This window comes from Aegilops tauschii, chromosome 1 (assembly GCF_002575655.3).
Source record: "Aegilops tauschii subsp. strangulata cultivar AL8/78 chromosome 1, Aet v6.0, whole genome shotgun sequence".
Lineage (NCBI taxonomy): Eukaryota > Viridiplantae > Streptophyta > Magnoliopsida > Poales > Poaceae > Aegilops > Aegilops tauschii.
This window is the reverse complement of record NC_053035.3, coordinates 271,323,823-271,345,866: the sequence shown is the minus strand read 5'-3', so window position 1 is coordinate 271,345,866 and position 22,044 is coordinate 271,323,823. Positions and strand designations below refer to the sequence as shown.

Below are 22,044 nucleotides of genomic sequence, written 5' to 3'. Positions count from 1 at the left end.
AAAAAATATAAACATGCATAGAACATATTTTTTTTCTAAAAACGTTTATCTTGTATTTGAAAAATGTTAAACATGTAAAAATATGTTCTCGATGTATACGTAAAACATATAAATGTGTATGAAAAATGTAGACATGTGTTGAAGAAAAAAAAGGAAAAACAAAGAAAAATGGTGAAAAAATGAAGAAACAAAGTAAACACCTCAAAGACAAAAGTAAACGGAAAACCCAAAGAAAATCAAACCCATGAGGAAACAAGGAAAAAATGCAAAACAAAACCATAGAAAACAAAGAAAACTGATGAAAACTAAGGAAAAATCAATGAAGATAAAATATGAAAATAAACAATAAAAACAAAAGGGGAACAAAAGAAAGCCTGAAGAAAAAAGAACGAAAGGACAAAACAAGTAAAGACTGGAATAAAACAGAGAAACGGCCCAAAAACTGAAGACATGTCGCGAAGAAACAAAAACTCGAAAGAAAAAGGGAAAAGGAAAAAAAAATAACATGAGCAAGACACATTTGACACTACGAGCGAGCGAACCTGCGATGGCTAAGAAATGGGCCTACCCAGGGAAGTAGGGAGCACGAGGAATCTTCGGGCGAGACAAAAAGGAGCAACTAATTGAGGGGTACCGCTGAGCATTCAAGAGTCACTTTTGGTGGGCTGATAGCATGTCACTTGACGCGCTCTCAGCCAACGCGACGTGTCACGTGTTGGGTGCTTTCCCGGATTTTTTTTATTTTTCCTGTACAAGTTTTCGGGTTTTCAATGTTTTTTTTCAGCTGTTCAGTTTTTGCCTGGTTTTCCCTAAGTTTCGCACACAAAAAATCAAAAAAAGAATTGCGCGGGAAGACACGTTTTTAATCCGCGAGAGGCACATATTTGCTTCTCATGGAGGCATAGGTTTGCTAATGTTTTTTTTTCTTTCGCGAGATGCACAAATTTGCTTCTCGTGGAGACATAGATTTACTTTCACGAGAGGCACTTGGAAAGAGAGAGAAAAAAATGTGTTGTTTCTTCCATGAGAGGTACAGATTTGCTTATAGAGGAAGCACAATTTTTCTTTGTGCCTCTTGGAAAGCGCAAAAAGCCAAAAGCGCGTTTTTGTCTTCCGCGAGAGGCATATATGTGCCTCTCGTAGAGGCACAAGTTCACTTCTGCGAGAGGCACAGTTGTGCCTCAAGGAAAGGTAAAATATTTATTTTTTCTTTCATGAGAGGTACAGATTTGCTTCGTGTGGAGGCACAGATTTGCCTCTCAGAAATGAAAAAAAGTTGGTAAAAAATCATACTTTTAGTTTGTTTTTTTCTTCTGATTTTCTGTTAGTTCGTAGAAACCTATTAACATGAGATCTAGTTTTGGATATCTCGGCGTGAGAAAATTAACGGTGAAAATGGTTCGCGATTTTAACCACGCGGTTTCTGAGATAAAATGTTTTGAATAAATAAATCTATAAGAAAAACAAAAAACTCTCAGGTTGCAACAAGTCACGCACATGCATTACAACATTTGTCACAACCTTAGAATGTGAAAGTGAAGTTTGCAGGAGATATCCTTAATTAGTAATTTGGAAGACAAAAACCTTTTTTAAGGGTCGGAGTCAAAAGCTAGTCTCTCTATAAGCGTGATATACGTCTCGCGCAATTCGGCGCCTTAAGGCCCGAATCGCACGCTAGGGCTCCCACTAAGTGGAAGCGGGCCGCAGCCTATTATTCCATGTCGCTCGCTTGACTGTTTGTTCGCTTGCTGGCTCGCCTGCCAGATTCCTCTTCTAGAAAAAAGATTGCAAGTTCACTCGTTCCCAGCAAAATGCAAAACATATTGTTCGTTGGCTCTTTTCCAAAAAAAATAAAAAATTCTCTCAGATTCCTCTTTAAGAAAACAAAAAAAAATTGTTTGTTTGATAACTCGTTCCAAAAGAAAGAAGATAATTCGTTCGCTCACTTGACAGTTTGGAAAATAACTTTGAAAAGAGCCAAACCGGTTTTCCTAAATTTGTTTATTAATTTTTTATCTCTTGAACCGTGCGTCCAAATCCCAAACCGGTTTTGCCATTGGATTTCTTGCGTCGATATCTTTGAAACTAGATTCCATGTTAATAGGTTTTGACGAACTTTTTTTATGAAAAAACTGAAGACCGGAAAAAAATCTGAAAAAGAAATACCAAAACAAAAACAAAAATGTCGGCAACCAAAAAAGAATGACGAAAGAAGGAAGAAAATCCCAGAGCCAGAAGCACATTTTTTCCACTTTTTTTCGAGACGCACAGTGATGCTTCTCGTGGAAGCAATTCTATGCCTCGAAGAGAAGCAAACATGTGCTTCTCGTCGAAGCACATATTCCCCTTTCCGAAAAGCACAGTTGCTTCTCGCGAAAGGAAATATGTGCCTCCATGAGTTGCTTCTCATGAAAGTTTAGATTTTTTTTCTCTTTTGTGTGCTTCTCGCGAAAGCAAATCTATACTTACACGAGAATCAAATCAGTGCCTTCATGAGAAGCAAATGTGTGCTTCTCGTGAAGGTACATTTTTTCCCTTTCAAGAGGCAAGGTTGTACTTCTCGCAAAAACAGAAATGTGCCTTTGCGAGGAGCAGATCTGTGCTTCTCATGGGATTACAAAAAAAACAGGATTTTCTTTACTCCAATACCTTGGAAAAATGGCGTGATAACCTAAAAGGCCAGAAAAAAAATCCATCTAAAACCCAAAAACGTGTTAAGAAAATTAAAATTCAGAGGGAGCGCTCAACACGCGAAATGTGATGGTGGCTGGATGCACCACTTGACATACTTATAGGGCATCACAAGTGACCCTTGAAGGTTCCCCGCAAGGGGTAACCTCTCTAATTAGTTGCTCTCAGAACAAAATGGACCGAATTGGTTCTAGCAAGTAAAACAAATGAGGCATGGTTGAAGCAAGTAAAAAGGTAAATTGAGGCTAGGTTCAAGCAAGTACTAGCTGTTAAACGCACCCAGACTTAACGCTGGATTTTGCCTCAACAGGCCCAAACGACGGCCTGCCATCATTGCAAGCCGGATGATGATAGCCTGCGTGACAATTACGTCCATTTATTTGTGCTTCTTCATTGTCTCAAAAACAAAATTGTGCCTCTTCATGTGTGCTTTGCTAAGAGCATCTCCAGCTGCGCCCCCAACAGATCCTCAAAGCAATTTTTTAGCGCCGGCGTCTAAAAATCGGTCCAGTTGTCCCAGGAGTCTAATTTTCACCGATTAGGACCGAAACTGGCGCCGGCGGATTCAGGCCGAACCCGGGGCGCTGGGGGCGCCCGGGAACGCCGGACAATCGTTTTTTGACACGAAAGAACGGCGGGCCCGCCGAGTCAGCGACCCCCACGCCTCGTCGTCCTCATCGCCTCGGTTTCCCGCGGGGAATCAATGCCAAGGCTGCCGCCGATTAGCCTTCCATTGATTCCTCACGGGCGGCGCGGTGAGGCGATGCGCCCCGTCCTGCCACGCGTACGCATGACGCCCCCCGGCCGCTATATAAGCCGCCCCTGCCTCGCCGGTGAACGCACCCCGCCCGCAGCCCTCCTCTCACCCCGTGCACGCACAGCCGCCGCCGCCGAACTCTCTTTCCCCTTTCTTCGTGCACGCACAGACGATGGGCGAAAGGTTCCCCGGCGACAGGGCAGCGGCCAATGGCTTCGGCCGCTGCTTTCTGCACGAGTGGGAAGCCCATCTCCTCCACGAAGTGAACTACCCGGCGCCTCCCGACATGCTCGCGCCGGGGTGGTGGAGGCTCAGCGCCGGGGGCGTCCCCGTCCCCCCGCTGCCCGACGTCGAGCACCCCCACTACTTCCAGGCCGAGATCAACCGTGTGCGGGCGTCTCTGTCGGAGGAGGAGCGAGCCCTCCCGGAGTACGACGCCGGCAACCACGAGGCGTGGGCGGCGTACTTCGAACGCTGGCAGGCGGAGCGGTTGGCCTCCATCAACAACGCGCCACTAGTGACGGGGCGCAACAACAGTGACGGCCGCCGCCTGTGGTGGGGCGCCCCCGGCCGCACGCTACACGCCGTCCTCGAGTACCTCGAGAGCGGCAACGATCCGCCGTTGACGTACCTGGCCGCCCCGGTCCCCCACCGAAGTTGCGGTCCATGGCTGCCGAGGAGGATGCTGGGCGGATATTCCTCCTCCTCCCACTCCTCCGGGTCGCCGGCGCTCTTAAGCGTCAAGGCCGAGCCCGTGGAAACGCCGCTCGGCCGGCGCAACCGCGGCGTCGTCATCAACGAGGGCGGCGGCGGTTCCTCCCGCCTCGTCAGGCCGAAGACGGAGCCGAGGCTCGGCCCCGTGAAGCGCGAGCACAACGACGAGGCCGCCTTCGACGACGAGGCCGCCATGAAGTGGGCGCGGGAGGACTGGGCGCGGACGGAGATGGAGCGTCAGCGCTGTGCCTTAGGAGATCTCCGCTCGGCGCTGTGGCCGCGACGAGGAAGGTGTCGTCGTTCTCGACGACGGCGACGACGAGGTGCCGCTGCCGGCCAAACCAGTCCGTCAGTGGGACCCCGAGCTGGGGTCCAGCAGGGACGGCCGCGTGAAGGAGGAGAAGGAGGACGACAACGGCGGTGACTTCGATGTGTTCAACGAGTTTTTCGGCCTGTAGGCACGGCCATTTTTCTTTTTTTAGTAGACTTATTATTATGTTTCTATATGTAAAAAAACTGTGAACCGCCTAAATATTGCCGAATGTATGCCGTGTTGAAATTTGCCCAATTATATTTTTTTAAAATAAAAAAGCGTCTGGGGCTAACCTGGGGCGGCGACTAGGAAGCCGATCGCCCCCACGCCCAAAATATCGCCGGCTTGCCCTAAGCGATGCTTTTTTCTGGCCCCTTGGGAGCGAACGGCTGGAGATGGTCTAATATTCCAGCGACTTGTCTAATTCTTCTTACGAGAGTGAAATCCGAACAACAAACGGCTTATTCTACACTTTTGTCTTTGACGAGTCCTAATATTCTACACTGGACAGTCCCTCTCTGTGGAATAGGAGCACATCTTCCAGCGCGTGCCCACTTGCAGTTGCTAAATATCGTGGGGACACTTTATTGGTTACCTTCGCTATCATGATTGGCACAAATCCAAGAAAAGTGATCCTATCCAGCCATGCTGATGATGCGATGAGACCCCACACACTACAAAAGGATAAGCCATCGAAAGTGGAAAAAGGAGCGTTTGTGGTGCCCTGCCATTGTTAGTTGAATCCAACCCTACGATCCATCGTTGTCTAGACTTGACAAACGTACAGGTAAGTAGCATCAGCAGTGGTATAATAGTCCGGAATTGGCGAATAACCAATACGGTCCAGAAACGCAATCGTTCTAGAAGGCCGCCATACATGTACAATATATATGTGGGCTGTATATAATAAGTGGATTCTCGCGTGCTGTTTGACACGCGATACCCATGAACTGATCAGAGTTCACACATTTGGGGCCCGTTTCTGCTCCAGTGCTCCCCTGGCTGAACTTGAGGTGAAAAAACACATCGACGGCCAGGATGAACCAAAAACGGTTTATAACGAGGGGCACGATCGTCTTTATTGCCCCCGCGTATAGCCGTCGAGGAGCCCTGAGAGGCCCGTACGGGCCCGGTTAGATCGTATACCCGGCCATATACGTATTTGTATATGGCGGCGTTTCGTGCACGCGTGGGGCCGCCCGCGCGTGGGGCAGCACGTGTCACGGGTAGATTCCAAAACCGTCCCATCATATAAATGTGGACGGCAACCACCTCCGGCCGCATCGCCCACCATTTTCCCCCGCCGCATCGTCTCCCTCTCCTCACTCCCCACTTCCTCTCCTCTCCAACCTCCTCGTCGCCCTCACCGCATCCTCTCCATCGCCATGGCGGACGCAGGAGGCGAGCGCCCCGATTGGGGCGCAGATCTGGTGGAGCAGGCGCGGCAGGTCGCTGCGGGCACCTTTGTGAGGGGACGTGCCGGCGTCCAGCGCGGTGCTCCCCCCGTTGCAGATCTGGAGAAGGCGGGGGCGGGCTGCAGCGGCGCGGTCCAGCCAGATGCGCCCGCTCTGGCAATCCCCGGCGAGGCGCAGAAGGTGGAGGCGGGCTCTGGCGAGGCGCAGAAGGTGGAGGCGGGCTCTGGCGAGGCACACGAGGTGGAGAAGGTGGAGGCCGGCTCTGGCGAGGAGCAGGCGGAGCAGAAGGTATCTGCTTATCACTTTAATGTGGTAGTTTTTAGATTGTAGGGTTTGTGGCCAGAAGGTTTTTTGGTTAGATTTGTTGGATGTAGGGTTTTCTCTGCATTAGGGTTTTTGTGTATTTGATTCGTGCAAGAATGGTGGACCTCATATGATTATTAGATTAGGTTAGAAGTAGTCGGATTGAGGGATGGAGTTTTTTCAGATGCTTATTAGATTAGTAGTGGAATTTTTGCAATTCTTTAGGTGTTTGGCTTGAGGATTAGACGATGGATTAGTCAAATATATACTTCTCTATTGGTTTGGGTTGGTGCCTGCTTTAGTTCTTTGGCTTGATGATTAATTAAATGGATGCTTAGTTCTAGGGATTATGCCTGTCATAGTTGCAATTCTTAGATGCTTGATTGATGCATGTTGTCATAGTTGCAGTTCCTTGATGCTTGATTGATGCCTGTCAGGCAGAGGCTATGAGATGGGTTGTGCATGGCCTTGTGTTTTTGGAAATTGTCTACCTGAGGTGATTAGATGGTGCATTAGTTTGGTTGTAAATATAGTGAAGGATGTGCTCATGTAATGGGTGTTGTCATGTTAATCAAAAAGAGCTTCTCAAGGGATGGATTTGTTTGTGTTGGATTGGGGCTTCTGAAGGAGAGGGGAAGGGGCAGTCTATGCTTATTTAGTTTGGGTTAGTAGTGGAATTTTGTCGTTGCTTCAGAGATATTTACAGCATTGAACATCCTCTCCAATGCCGTTGCTTCAGAGATAAAAGCATCTTGGAGTTTTTTCAGATGCTTATTCGATTAGTAGTGGAATTTTTGCTTGTTAGATTTTAATTAGTATGAGGTTGAATACCTTATTTAAGGGGGAATTTAAGGTCAGATAGACGTCATATGATTATTAGATCTGTAGTTCAATGCTGCAGACATATATATTATTTGATTTGATCTGTGGTTCAATGATACTGGATGGAAACATATTTGATTTGGAATGCATTAATTTTGATGTGCCAATGAATTGATTTAGATGATACAAGATTCATCTATAGTATAATTTGTTGTTGTTTAGGTAAGTAATTAAATTTTAGATGTTTGTTGGAGATGTATGCATTTATAGTTGAAGTTGTACCTAATTAACTACTGCATTATGTTAATATGTGTAGGAGCTTTGCTGCATTATCCCAAAAACAATAATTTGTGCATATTAAAATTTGTAGTTGGCTTCTGTAATTAGTAGCAATGGATGTAATTTTATATTTAGGGGGCTAAGAGATAACCCACTTTACAATTGCAGAAGGGTGGCCTCAAAAACAGTAACATGGCCTTGAAATATTGTCCTTGCCCAAAATTGTATAAACCAAATGTTGTAGGCAGGCCTATTGTCCATCCTCATAAAATTAACCTGGCCAGAGATTTTCCTCTTGTGCAAATACTTATGATGAATGACAAAAATATGCAGCTAGGATGTCACCATTGTATAACTATGAAGTAAACATTCCAAGGCAAGATCCTAGCAACAAAATATACTATATGTTTCCATTAAGTAGTGTGTGGGGGGGAATTCCCTCAAAAGAAAAGTGTTGGGTTAATCCAGGGAATGTCAAGAATCCAACTTGGATTTTCATTAGCATTTTTGAAGGAAAGCATTTGTCTGTTGATTGATTGCTTAGATTCTGTATTTATAAGGAAAGCATTTGGTCACTTGCAACATACCAATGTGGTTCACATTCACAATTTTGTTTGTAAATGACATTCTTTGAACTGCAATTCAATTCATTGTAATTGATGTGCTTGTTTAACAATATAGCAGCAGGAGGAGGATCTTGTGGGCAACAAGAGGAAGTGGGACAAGACTGGGTTCTACCCATATGACTCTGATGAAGATGAGCCGTATGAGGTAAGGCCTAGTTGAAATGTTATTTGTGCATTGAGTTAGTATTACGTGTTTATAGTATTTGAATGCATAATGTATTAATGTCAGTCATTAATGTGTGCAGTATGAATCTGGAGATGATGTGGTCGAGGGGAACGTCGAGTCCTTTGAAGAGAAGGTGGTGTTGAAGATTAGGGCCCAAGGACCTGGTATGTACCACAACTGGAGGACGGAAAGTACCGCTGCCCCTTCTGCAGCAAGCCCAAGCCCAGGTCTGGGTTATTGGAGCATCTGATGGAACATTGCCGGGCTACATCGATCTCCAGTGATGAGTACAAGATCAGGGCTCAGCATTCTGCCCTCCTGAAGGTCCTGAGAAACCCTAACCTCTAGTCCTACATCATGCTGATCATCAGAAGTTGTAAGCCGTACTCATCATCAGTATATTTGATGATGTTTTACTTTTGGAAAGCTGCATCTGGGTCTGAACTGGTTGGAAACTACCTCTATTAATGTAATGTAATGTATTGTGTGTCTGAATTGGATCTGTTGTGAACTGCCTGGTACCTGTGGTGGTAACCTAGAATGCTATCTATATATGTGTGGCCTTAACTTTATTGGTGGTGAATGCTTCCTTCATGTTTAGTTGTTGTTTCGATGGTGCAATGATCACAAATGGCGCTTCAGTGTTGCTTCAGACATGCTGCAACACTTGTCTATGTTGTGGGCAAGTGCAACATGCTGTGCCCATGTGCCAATTATACCAAATATTGAATGTGGCAATGTTCCAAATTGGCTGTCATGAATTATAGTACATGGGGTTTAGTAAAGTTACTGATAATTGTTCATCCTCACACATTCCATCAATGCATAATTTGAATAAGCAAAAAGATCAAATGTTCCATCATTTGAACCAATGTTGCAATAACAGAGCAAATATTCCATCATCAAAGTGTGAAGGAATTAAATGTAAATTTAGAAGAGTAATGTAATACTAGTTAAAAATAATGTGTGCAAAAAAAGGAATTTGAAATAAGATCTACTTTATTTTTAATAAAGTTATATTACCCTACTTATTAGAATTTTGAAAATGTCACTTATTTATAAGAAAAGAAAATATAAATATTCAAAAAGATGTGTTTGATAAAAATACCTTTTGAATTTTTGGTATGTTATTATTTGAGGGGTCATGTAATTTTTATGTTATTTTTTGAGTGCTCAAGTAATTTTTATGTAAACTGAAGGAAAAGGAAAAAAATAAACAAAAGGAAAAGCATGGGCCAGCCTAGCCATCTTGGAAACCTAACTTTATAAATAAAAAAATTCAAAAAAATAAGAGGGCATTAAAAAAACAAATATAAGAGGGCATTAAAAAATAAACAAATATAAGAGGGCATTATAAACAAATATAAGAGGGCATTAGAAATTTCAAATTTTTTTGGAAAAAGAATATTTTACAATGCCCCCCTGAGGTATAGACCGATTTTTTACCAGTCAGTCTAGAGGGCATTATAAATTAATAAAAAATTCAAAAAAAATATAAAACCTTGGAAACCTAGCTTTGTTTGTCCAAGAGATCATGTGTGCAAAAGTTTAGGTGATTTGGAGGTGGTCGAAAAAAAAACCTAGAACACTGCCCCGGCGTGACGCAACGTGCGTTTTGTGTCCGAATTCGTTCACACCTTGCCTGGGGGGCCACATTGGCCATGCTCACATGCTCCCAAAAGTTGGGGTCATATCATGCATGCCCCTACATGCACCATGTACAAGCCGGACCATTCGGGTCTGCCGGAGGGCAAGTTTGAAAGAGGTTTTCCTTGCCAGCCCCACCAAATGATCCCAAACTTTTTGCACACCCTACCATGACCATGGCATGCATGTGGGAGGAGAATTCATACACCACAGCCTCATTTTTGCTGAAATCCCATTAATATCCATGTGTATTACATGTAAGTGAGCATGTGTAAAATTTATTAGATGACTTGAAATCCCATTAATATCCATGTGTATTACATGTAAGTGAGCATGTGTAAAATTTATTAGATGACTTGATGGTCAAAATATTAACTTGTCATATATGCAAAAGAAAATGTGTATTGAATGCAAGTGAGCATGTGTATAATTTAGTGTGTGATTTGAAGATCAAAACACATGGCAATATGCCAAAAAAAGTGCCCACCTACCAGAGCAGGAGAATTCATACACCACAGCCTGCATACGACTAGGAACCCTGCCGTTCATGGGCCAGGATGCAGGCCCGTGGTGCAGAATATCTCTGCTGCTAGTAGGCCCCACGGGACAGAGGGGACGAGAGTTAGGCAATGTACTGCCTGCATATGATAGGAGCTTGGGAGGGGAGTCGCAGCCGGGTTATAAACTGGTGCGGCGCTCTCTCGCTTGGCGAGGTGGGACTAAACTCCCTCCACCCAACGGCTGTGCGCTGCGATGTGCCCTGCGTGGCTCTGCCTTGAGCCCAATTCGGGCAGGCTGGCCCAGGGCAGCCTTACCCGCGCACTGATCTGTTTTATATTCTCTTTGTTTTTCACTTCTTAACTCCAAAATTTCTTTTCTTGTTTATATTTCTAATATTTAAAATCAAATCTCTTTTTTTCTATATTATTTCTAACAGTGTTTACTAAAAATAAAAAATTATGCCAAATTCTGTTGTGTTTTATTTCATTAGTTCGTTCTCTTTTTTATATTGATAATATTTGCGAAATATAAACTAAAAAGGTGTGTTTTATTTCAATTCTTCATTCTAATATTTCTTATCTTTATTATATTTGAAATATTTTTAGTTTGTAAAATAAAATGTTTTGTTTTATTTCACTTCTTCATTCTAATATTGGTTCTCTTATTTATATTTGAAATATTTCCAAAATGTAAGATAATATGTTATCTTCTATTTCACTTCTTCATTATGATAGATCTTATCTTTTTTACATTTGAATTATTTTTTAAATGTAACATAATATGTTGTCTTTTATTGCACTTATTCATTCAAATTTTTCTTCTCTTATCTATATTCTCCTCTTTTCTTTGTTCTGACAGTTATAAATTTAAATAATGTATGATATAATGGTCTTTTATTTCACTTTTCATGGTTGTCTTTCCTAATTATAAATTTTCTTTTCTGTTTCATACTTGAAATATTATGAAATCAGATATAGTTGGGACAATCGCATGTAACTGGTTTCTTTGTGAGTAATACAAAAGTCAGTGGGAGCCTCTCCCACTGTCGTTGACCCTCAAAAAAATCGCATGTATGCCTCCACTTGCACCATGTACTAGAAGCATGTTTTTCTTCTCGGTCTCACCAATTGGTACCAAACTTTTATGCACACCCTATGATGAGCATAGCAAGCATGCATGGCAACTACCGTTCATTTCCGACACTCGATGCATTTTGTAGGCGTTTTGCGGTGATAAAACCCTACAACAGTGTCCCGACGTGACGCAACGTGCATATTGTGTTCGAATTCGTGCATACCTTGCCTGGGGGGCCACATTGGCCATGCCCACGTGCTCTCACAAAGTTGGAGTCATCTCATGCATGCCTCCACATGAACCATGTACAAGCCGGACCATTTGGGTCTGCCGGAGGGCAAGTTTGAAAGAGGTTTTCCTTGCCGGTCCCACCAAATGATCCCAAACTTTTTGCACACCCTACCATGACCATGGCATGCATGTGGGAGGAGAATTCATACACCACGGCCTCATTTTTGTTGAAATCCCATTAATATCCATGTGTATTACATGTAAGTGAGCATGTGTAAAATTTATTAGATGATTTGAAGGTCAAAATATTAACTTGTCATATATGCAAAAAAATGTGTATTGAATGCAAGTGAGCATGTGTATAATTTAGTGTGTGATTTGAAGATCAAAACACATGGCAATATGCCAAAAAAATGTGCCCACCTACCAGAGCAGGAGAATTCATACACCCCGGCCTACATACGACTAGGAACCCAGCCGTTCATGGGCCAGGATGCAGGCCCGTGGTGCAGAATCTCTGCTGCTAGTAGGCCCCATGAGGTAGAGGGGACGAGAGTTAGGCAATGTACTGCCTGCATATGATAGGAGCTTGGGAGGGGAGTCGCAGTCGGGTATATAAACTGGTGCGGCGCTCTCTCGCTTGGCGAGGTGGGACTAAACTCCCACCATCCCACGGCTGTGCGCTGCGCTATGCCCTGCGCTATGCCCTGCGCGGCTCTGCCTTGGGCCCAATTCAGGCGGGCTGGCCCAGGGCAGCCTTACCCGCGCGCTGATCTGTTTTATATTTTCTTTGTTTTTCACTTCTTAACTCCAAAATTTCTTTTCTTATTTATATTTCTAATATTAAAATCAAATCTCTTTTTTTTCTATAATATTAATAACAGTGTTTACTAAAATTAAAAAATATGCCAAATTCTGTTGTGTTTTATTTCATTTGTTCGTTCTCTTTTTTATATTGATAATATTTACGAAATATAAACTAAAATGGTGTGTTTTATTTCAATTCTTCATTCTATATTTCTTATCTTTATTATATTTGTAATATTTTTAGTTTGTAAAATAAAATGTTCTGTTTTATTTCACTTCTTCATTCTAATATTTGTTCTCTTCTTTATAATTGAAATATTTCCAAAATGTAAGATAATATGTTATCTTCTATTTCACTTCTTCATTCTGATAGATCTTATCTTTTTTACATTTGAATTATTTTTTAAATGTAACATAATATGTTGTCCTTCCTAATTATAAATTTTATTTTCTATTTGATACTTGAAATATTATTACATCAAATCTAGTTGGGACAATCGCATGCATGCCTCCACATGCACCATGTACTAGAAGCAGGTTTATCTTCTTGGTCTCACCAATTGAGACCAAACTGTATGCACACCCTACAATGACCATGGCAAGCATGCATGGCGAGTATCGTTCATTTCTGACACTCGATGCATTTTCTAGGGTTTTTCCGGCGACAAAACCCTACAACACTGCTCCCACGTGACGCAACATGCGTTTTGTGTCCGAATTTGTGCACACCTTGCCTGGGGGACCATATTGGCCATGCCCACATGGTCCCAAAAGTTGGGGTCATCTCATGCATGCCTCCACATGCACCATGTACAAGCAAGACCATGCGGGTCTGCCGGAGGGCAGGTCTGAAAGAGGTTTTCCTTCCCGGTCCCACCAAATGATCCCAAAGTTTATGCACACCCTAGGATGACCATGGCATGCATGCATGACAAGTATCGTTCATTTCCGACACTCGAGGCATTTTCTAGGGTTTTTCTGGCGACAAAACCCTACAAACGGCCCCCACGTGACGCAACGTGCGTTTTGTGTCCGAATTTGTGCACACCTTGCCTGGGGGACCACATTGGCCATGCCCACATGGTCCCAAAAGTTGGGGTCATCTCATGCATGCCTCCACATGCATCATGTACAAGCATGACCATTCGGGTCTGCTGGAGGGCAGGTCTGAAAGTGGTTTTCCTTGCCGGTCCCACCAATTAGGAAGTCATAAATAGGACAACATTTAATCATACATATTTTAAATGAAATTGAAAACAATGAGAAGAAGTGATATGGAATTATGAAACATGAAAAAAATAGGAATAAGAAGGAGAAAACATAAAATAACAGAAAAACCAAATTAAAAGGGAAAGAGGAACAATACATTTGAATGTATAATATTGTAGAAATGATAGAGATACTATAAATATTGTTGAACATATACAAGTATACAATAACTAATAGGTGTCACAAAGAGTTTTTTTAGGGAAGAACCAATGATATTTATTTTGAGGGAAGAAACAATGTAGGTAGGTGGGCCGGCCCAGACCGTAAATAACTGTCTGATCCATATTGTGGGGGCCCACAACGCTGCGCTTTCCATGCACGTTGATCACACGCACATCGATCACGGGAGTAGTTGCCGTTCTGTTACACAATTCTGGGATCGTGCTAATCCATATGTTCCTAATCCCTATGATTGAGGAGCACGTTCAGCCTCGCTTCAACGGAGGAAAATATAGATCGCGAGATTGGCCACAGGGAAGTTACGACGACCTAGGAGTCGACCTCGTATATAATCTCCTCCTCCTCGCACATGTCGTCGACTAGATCGCCTCCTGCCGGTGAGTCGTCGACAGCTCCGTCCGCCGCATCCCACACGCCACAAAAACCCCGAGAAGATCAAGGTCGTCCTCACGTGCAGGCCGACCTCGACGAACTACGTCGACAACACATCGCCGACTTCTTTCATCTTCATCGACCGATCAAGTAAATTGTCCTCCTCGCGCCTTCATAGCAAGCTAGCTCCTCCGTCTCGTTGCTTTGATGGACTTAGGTTTACCACATATTTTCAACTAGTATCAACTCGACTAGATGCGTTCTGACCAGATGGTGTAGATGAAATAAATCTTTGGTTCTTTCATAGCATGGTAGAATAAGATGTTGTTTCTCGAGAAGCATGATGCAATAGATTTTTTGTCACATGATCCAATTATATTTTTGTCACACGATCCAATTATATTGTTGTGCACATAGAACATTAAAGAGTTATAAGCATTAGATGTTGATGAACCTCAAATAGGTACCATTGCTATAGACTCTAGTTATTTACAGCTGATCAATTTGTCACCCTGTTAATAAGACAACCAGACGAATTAGTAACAGTTTACCATATTAAATTTATTGATTATATAATTTATCTGATACTCAAAGAACTTGATGAGATGCAAGTAAATTCAATTACCAATTGTAGTTATTTTTTTATTGCCTCATGTCAGCACACACTTGGCTGCATGTTGCAGTATACATGGTGCTAGTTTTATATTTGCATTAGTGTTATTTTTGCATTAGTGTTAGCTACTGCCAGAAAGTTCTATATTTTTGCATGTCTATTGTTATTTTTGCTTTAGTGTTCGCTAATGTCACGAAGTTATATATTTTCTTTCAACAGGATGGACGAGCTGAATGGAGAAATAGTATGCGCCGTTGAAAAATGGTGCAAGCTTGTTGCAGCTCTATCAAACGGTCAACACGCCAGAGTTGAAGAATTCATGCGGCATGCAAGATTCAAGTTTTAGTGGTTTGGATTTAGTCCGGTCGAAGGTTTCGACGGCATGATTATCTTAGGGTTTCTATCATTTTTATGTAATAAACAGGGCATCTCGAATATTGTGACACATACATGTGTATGTGTCTGTCAGACAATTCGCTCCTACCAGACAATTCGGTCATACAATTCGCTCGGAGAAGACAATTTGGTCGTACCAATAAATTTTTGGCTTCACTTATCAATTGTTCTTGCTTAATATTTTTGTCGTTCTCCAATTTTTTATAATTGTATTTTTCACATTAATAGTATTTGCATTCTATTTTTCTCTTCAACTGCTCTCGTAAGTTTTATATTAAAATTTTCACATTCTTTACTTTTTTTAAAACTCTACCAAGCTTAGCCTTCTGCCTTAGCTATCTGCATGTCATCATCTTGCATAATCTCCTGGTAATTCCCCCTCATCACATGATTATGAAAAGTAGTCATGTTAGCTAAGTAAATATATCGAGCCAAAACGTAATATTACATAGATGAAAATTAGTCATGTCAGCTCGTTGGCTCTATCGCGTGTTATCAGGCATCATGTTTTTCTATTTTGTTTTACAAACCCGTCGTTTATTTTATTGTATATATAATTAATTTTTTTGTACTCACAATGATGCCAGGCACGACCCATCTAACCACGTGAGGGGCCCCACATGCGGCCTATCGTGCCGGCAGCGCTACACCAGCCCATTTTGCCAGGTTCACATCGATCTTTCCCCTTTTCTCGTTTCCCTTTCCAAATCCCTAGCCCTCTCTCTCCATTTGCGCCTCCAAATCTCGACGGCGAAAGCATGGCAGCGAGCTGGGCGTCGGGCGGCGGCGGCTACGGCGAGAAGAGCGGTGGCGACCGCAAGTTAGGTCGAACCCTGGGTCCTGGAAGCAGGTGGGGCGGATTCAGTGGCACAGGAGGCAGCGGCGGCGGATCGAGTGGAATAGGGGACGGGGGTTTCGTGGGCGGCGGCGGGCCGGGAGAACCCACGGCTAGGGTTTCTTCAGTGCTACACTTTGGTGGCAAAAAGGTAAGTTCTTTACCGTTGTTCTTTACATCCCAGCATTATCGCCCACAATTCATGACCTGTGGCCATGACAAGCTCCATCTATGTGGTCATCAGGAAACTCTTGGTGGCCGTGTCTGCATGGATGCAGACAATTTTGGCAGCGCATTCGTGGGATGTGTGTTTGAGGTTAGTCTACTGAGCATGATCTTCAAACTAGTACTGCTATTGCGGTCAAGCTGCAAAAAAGTTCAGTGTTTAACGCTTGCAGTGACAAGTTCAGTTATAAAATGACTTGAATTGCTCATGATTTATTTAGGATGATATCACTTCTGAGTATGTTGAATGGGTTGATGGGGAGTGGGATAGCAAAGTAAAGTCAGTCATTAAGTATCTTGCCATGAAGAACAAGAAACTGGAGACTAAGATTACAGAATACGAAGCTGAAATTAAAAGGAATGAGAAAGAAAAGAGGGCAATGGTTAAGAGGTACAAGGAAATATTGCTCTATAGGGATAGGATTTTAGGATTTGGAGGTCTTCTGTATCTTGGCCTGCTTGCCATTATGATTGCTGTCATAGTTAGCAAGTAGATTGTTCATAAAGTTATTGACATCATTGTAATTGACATGATGAAATGCTGGTGAATTATTTGCTATTCAGTTTATGGGCAAAGTGTAACAGAGATTGAAGCATAAATAACATGGGGCCATCATGATTGGTAGACAATGCACTTTTGGCATGTTCTATATTTGGCAGACAATACACTTTTGGCATGTTCTATATTTGGTAAGTGATGCACATGTGCACATCACCTTACAACACTACTGATTTATGCAGCAGCCCAGTTCATTGTGTTGTTGCAACATAGGAGAAACATCTAGCAGCACCTACACCTTTGATGCAACACTGAAGCAAAGCAATAGTACATATTCAATATTCTGAAATTTAACTGAACTTGACACTTAGGGTGAGCAGTAGATATTCAGTTCTTCAGCCACAAAGAACCCGACCAAACCGTACCGATTGCATAAGTTATATGCTTACATATAAAAGCATACCTAACCAACATCAAACCCAAAATAATGTTAACTTATATGCTGAAACATATAACAGCATAACTAACTTAAGATAACCAGCAGCTTCCTCCTCCTTCAGCAACTGTGCCCATTTTCACTTCTTTAGAAATTTGAGGCGGCGTGAGCGGCGCACCTCACACGGAGAAGCCTTCTTCTTGACCGCCGTCCTGTTCGACAGCTGCGCCACCTGATCCTGAGCCACCACCTCTTCTTCCACCTTCACTATGTCAGGGAGGAGGGGAAGGAGCTCGACGTCGATGGGCATTGTCTTGCCACCCTCGACAGCTACCGGCGCTACCATCTGAACGGCGTCCTCCTCGCCCTCCTCATGGTCATCAGGGATGACCAGTACCTCCTCCACGTCGTCCTCCACGATGTCGGAGCCCAACGGCAGGACTGGCTTCGGCATGTGGCGGACCTGGTAGTCCGGGCTGACGGGCGCAGGGAGAGCGAGCTCGACGTCGACGCGCTCCGCCCTCGACGCGACACGTGCTGGATCTGGCCGCAGCGTCATGGTGGTGGAGCGGTACATCCACCACCTTGCGCGCTGAACAGGGGAGTCGCTCAGCGTGGCCTCTCGCATTGCCCACACGAGGAGGAGAGCCGGCGGCACGCCGCGGCCGTAGGGGAAGGCGCGCTTCTTCTCGGCGTCGGTGAGGACTTTGACGAGGCCACGCGCGTGGTTGACCAACATCTCCGTGTTGGGGAACCATCCGCACACCTCCGTCAACTGCGCGCGCCACCCCTTGTCATCGCCGGCGAGGTCCATCATCGCTCTCTGCCAGCCGAGGCTTCTCTCCATGGAGGCGGCTGCAGCGGTCGCCGGCGAGGGTTTTCTCGATCTACTGTAGGTGGGGATAAGAGGGGAGTTCGAACCGGCGCCCGTGGGAGGTGGGTGAGTGTGTGGTGGGGAGGAGAGTGGTACAATTACTTATTTAATGGCATTTAGGACGTGGGTAGGGGAAATGTACAATATTCTTTCTACCTCCCGCCCCGGTCATAACACAGTAAATAATTTTTTTATTTTTGTTTAGAGGGAAACATCTTACTTTATTTAAACAAAGACTGGGATCTTGTCTGCTAATACACTAAGGATACAATCAGGGGCCTAAAGCCTCCAAACCAAATAAACACAATCGCCTAGAGCTACCTTAGCCAAAGTATGAGCTGGTTGATTAACATAGTAAATAATTGAAGCAAGTGTTCTACTCTTCTTCCTTCTCCACTTTTCTGCACATGATAAAAGACAAGTTAAGTTACTGAATGATACAAAATTTAATAATCCACAATGCATACAAACACTTACTTCTGATTTAGTTTGCATTTCTTGCTACGTCTAGTGTGTCCTACCAATTTGCAAGCGCTGCACCGGGTTTTCAACTCATCAAAAGAGAGTGGTCTACCATTTTTCGAGACAGGGCGGCTCACATCTACCTTTGTTGCACCTTTGCTTGACACTTTCATAGGATCTTTAACCGCAATCATGTTGCCTTCACCATCGTCCACATATTCAACTGCACACTTACTGATGTCATTTGTTTGCTTCAACAAATTTTCCTGTAGCAGATCATACTCATGACTCTTAGCTATCACAGCCTTCAAACTCTCCTGTAACTGATCCCACAAAGCAGGGTGTTTGCATGCCGCATGCATAGCTTCAGACGCTAACACACTGACCTGGCTATATTTCATTCTTTCCCCGGCCCCAGTCCAACCAAATCCCAACAGATCGCTTGTGCGCCTCGCGGGCAGTCCCAACCTTGCTTCTTTCGTGAACCGAACAAGAACTAAACACTTTGGTATTTCAGATATGTTCAAGTGCTTCAGTACATGGAATATGTGCTTGCAAGGTAGACCCTTTCGAATCATTCTTCGGCAGCTGCACCTTATAGTTTCTACGGAATTTACTGGTGTATACTCCACCCAAAAACGACGCTTCCGGTTATTCTTCCAGGCCATGATGTACTGCTATGATCCGTCTCCCAGCTTAATTTCTACAATCTCCATGCCGTCAATTTTTCTAAGATCATCTTGCAACATATAGAAGTTTGCTGGAGTGAAGACGTGAGAAGCAGCTATCTCAAGTTCCCTCGAGCTAGTAACTGGCACCGGTAAACTCTGTGAGGCCGTGCAGTCATCTCGCGCCTCGTTTTCACGGATACACACAACGGCGTTCTCATAGTGCAAAATCATATCCACCAGGGTCATTTCACCGTCTAGGTGGAGGTGAAGGCATGAGTTCAGGCTTTCACTCCGCTGGTTGCTTTTCATGCCAAGCCAAAACCCCTCTGTTAGATAAGCCGCGGCCCACAGTCTCCTCTTCTTATACATCCGTCTCATCCATGTTACAGTTTTTTCCGACTGCCATCTTTTGGAAAATGCGTGCCATCTCTCCTCAAACGTGGCCGTGGACGTGCTGTAGTACAGAAGAGTTCGGAACTCCTTCAAGGACTTGTGACTGAGGTGAATCTTCATATTTTTCTCTATGTGCCACGTACATATACGGTGCCACACGTCTGGCAAGACTTTGCGAATTGCCTTGATCATCGCAGCGTCGGCGTCTATGATAACACTCTTAGGCATCTTTTGACACATGGACCTCAAAAAAGTCTGCAGAAGCCACACGTATGTCTCCTCGGTCTCGTCCGAAACTATGGCACAACCAAAAACAGTGGTCTTCCGGTGATTGTTAAGACCAACAAAAGGTATGAATGGCATACCATAGCGGTTCATCTTGTACGTGCTGTCAAATACAAGCACGTCGCCGAAGTCCTCATAGTCATGACGAGACTGGGAGTCGCACCAGAACATCCTATTCAAATGTCCTTCCTTATCTAGCTTGTACTCGAAAAAGAAGCTAGGATCCCTCTGTTTCCTACTGGCCATGATGCCTATGGTTGTGGCAGCATCACCTTTTGAAAGCAGCTTCCTCTTCTCCTTGGCGCAAAGGTTGTATATTTCACGCCTGGTAAAACCAACACCGCCGTACCATACATGTTTGCTGATGAAGCAATCCATCATGTCATGAATTCTAATCCCTGCAGCTCCCATGGACATTATCTCATGCTTCTGGTACTCTTTGATTTTTTGCGGGACCAAAGAAAAGGTACGTCGTCCGGTCCTGCCAACATATGGCTATGCTTGTCCTCAAAACTTTCAACATACCAAACCCCATGCTTTTGGTCAAGCTTGACGGTCAGGTGCGCTTCGCAAAAGCAGCGTGTCTTGGCTCTGAGCCTACGGCTGTGTCCTTCCTCGGTTAGCAACTTGCTGTCACGTTTCCCTTGTCTCGAACAAACAAACCGCCTATAACGCATATGACGTGACTCCGTTTTGCTATACTTGACCTTATTCTTTCTAATGCTGAAACCATTATCTCTAGCATAGCTGTTGTAGAAATCATACGCAGCATCGTGAGACGTAAAGGTCATTTCCATTATCTGCATGAACATATCCCTCTTATCATCTGCACTGGCAGTATCTTGGACATTCTTTGCCCCATCATCTTGTGTCACCTACACAATCAAACCACAGCCATGAAAATAGTTTTCTATGGTTTAACATTACTTCCATAGAACATTGATTACACACATACCTCACTCATGATGACCGACGACTGGGACTCCCCAGAATCAGGTGCATCTAATGATTCGTCGTCAAGGCCTGCCCCCGCGTCGGATTCACCGTAATAGTCGTACGCATTATGACATTCGGAAATGAACTGAAAAATACAACACAAATACATAATTACTTATCATATAATATTCCAGAAGAAGTTCAATTTGCATGCCAACAAATTTTTTCACTTACGTACCTGACTAATGTAATCTTCATTCGAGAGCTCGAGTTGTTTTCCTGATCATCATCAAGCTCATCGATCTATAAATTTTCAACACAAAGATTTAATGTTGTCGGATGCCACCAAAAAATTACAACATGACAATGCCACTCACATTAAGATCGTCCCATTCGTTCCCATTCTCTGACCGATCTTCACGATCTGAATTTTCATCATCTGACCAATCTTCTATTCAGTCTTTCATCAGTTCTCCAAACTCCATGTCTACCATGATATCAGTTAACTCCTCGTCCGCCATTTCCTACAACCAATAATATGTATCATCACATGTGCAAACATTATCAATGATGAAATATACAACACATAGCACACGATCACGGATGTTATGTAAACAACCGCAACCGAGGCCGTTCAGATATGCCAAACTTAGTAAGGAAGATGGCCACGGCACCCGTCGTGATCACTTTCAATCGCGAGGAACTACACGATCTCAAAACCTAGCTAGATCTGTGATTACCTCTGCCGCCGGATACCTAGGTTAGCCGCACATCAAATAACGATACCGGTGGTGAGCACAGCCGACGGCAATCGACGCTACGTGAACCCAGATCACGAGGAGCAGCACTACCGGAACAAGATCCACGATCGCATGCGCCGCCGGGTAGCTAGGTTACCCGCCACGCTAGGTTAACCACTACCACTGGCGGCGGCAGTTCGTTCGATGTTGCCGCGAGCGAGACTAGAGGGGGGACGCGGGATGCGGTACCTATGCGCGCTCGTTGGAGATTCACGACGTTGTCGCGCCCGCTGTCCGACGAGATCGCCGGCGACGAGATAGCCGCCGCTGGAGATCTACTACGTGACTTATGGAGCTGCGTCAATGCTCGCGAGATTGATGGAGCTGCGTGAATGATTGGATTCGGCAGGTCTTACATGGACGTGGGGTCATGTGATGTTTTTTTTTTCGGACCAGGGTACTGTACGTATACGGTCTGGGTTATGCAGGGCTAGACAGGGCTTGGATCTGGG

The 22,044-nt window shown here is 44.1% G+C and overlaps 2 protein-coding genes and 1 pseudogene across 2 annotated transcripts; 1 reads left to right on the top strand and 2 right to left on the bottom strand.

Annotated features, from left to right (window-relative positions):
* The first annotated feature begins 5,791 nt into the window (after positions 1 to 5,791).
* On the top strand, positions 5,792 to 8,658 carry LOC109743515 (uncharacterized). Its single transcript, XM_045231759.2, has 3 exons — positions 5,792 to 6,178; positions 7,976 to 8,065; positions 8,166 to 8,658. Exons 1-3 carry the CDS (start codon positions 5,861 to 5,863, stop codon positions 8,334 to 8,336), a joined length of 579 nt encoding a protein of 192 aa, XP_045087694.1. The 5' UTR covers positions 5,792 to 5,860; the 3' UTR covers positions 8,337 to 8,658.
* A 10,526-nt stretch (positions 8,659 to 19,184) lies between these two features.
* Positions 19,185 to 20,267, bottom strand: LOC141028841 (protein FAR1-RELATED SEQUENCE 5-like). The gene has a single exon (XM_073506118.1). It carries the CDS (start codon positions 20,265 to 20,267, stop codon positions 19,185 to 19,187), a length of 1,083 nt encoding a protein of 360 aa, XP_073362219.1.
* A 5-nt stretch (positions 20,268 to 20,272) lies between these two features.
* Positions 20,273 to 21,313, bottom strand: LOC141028832 (putative protein FAR1-RELATED SEQUENCE 10; annotated as a pseudogene).
* Positions 21,314 to 22,044: the final 731 nt, after the last annotated feature.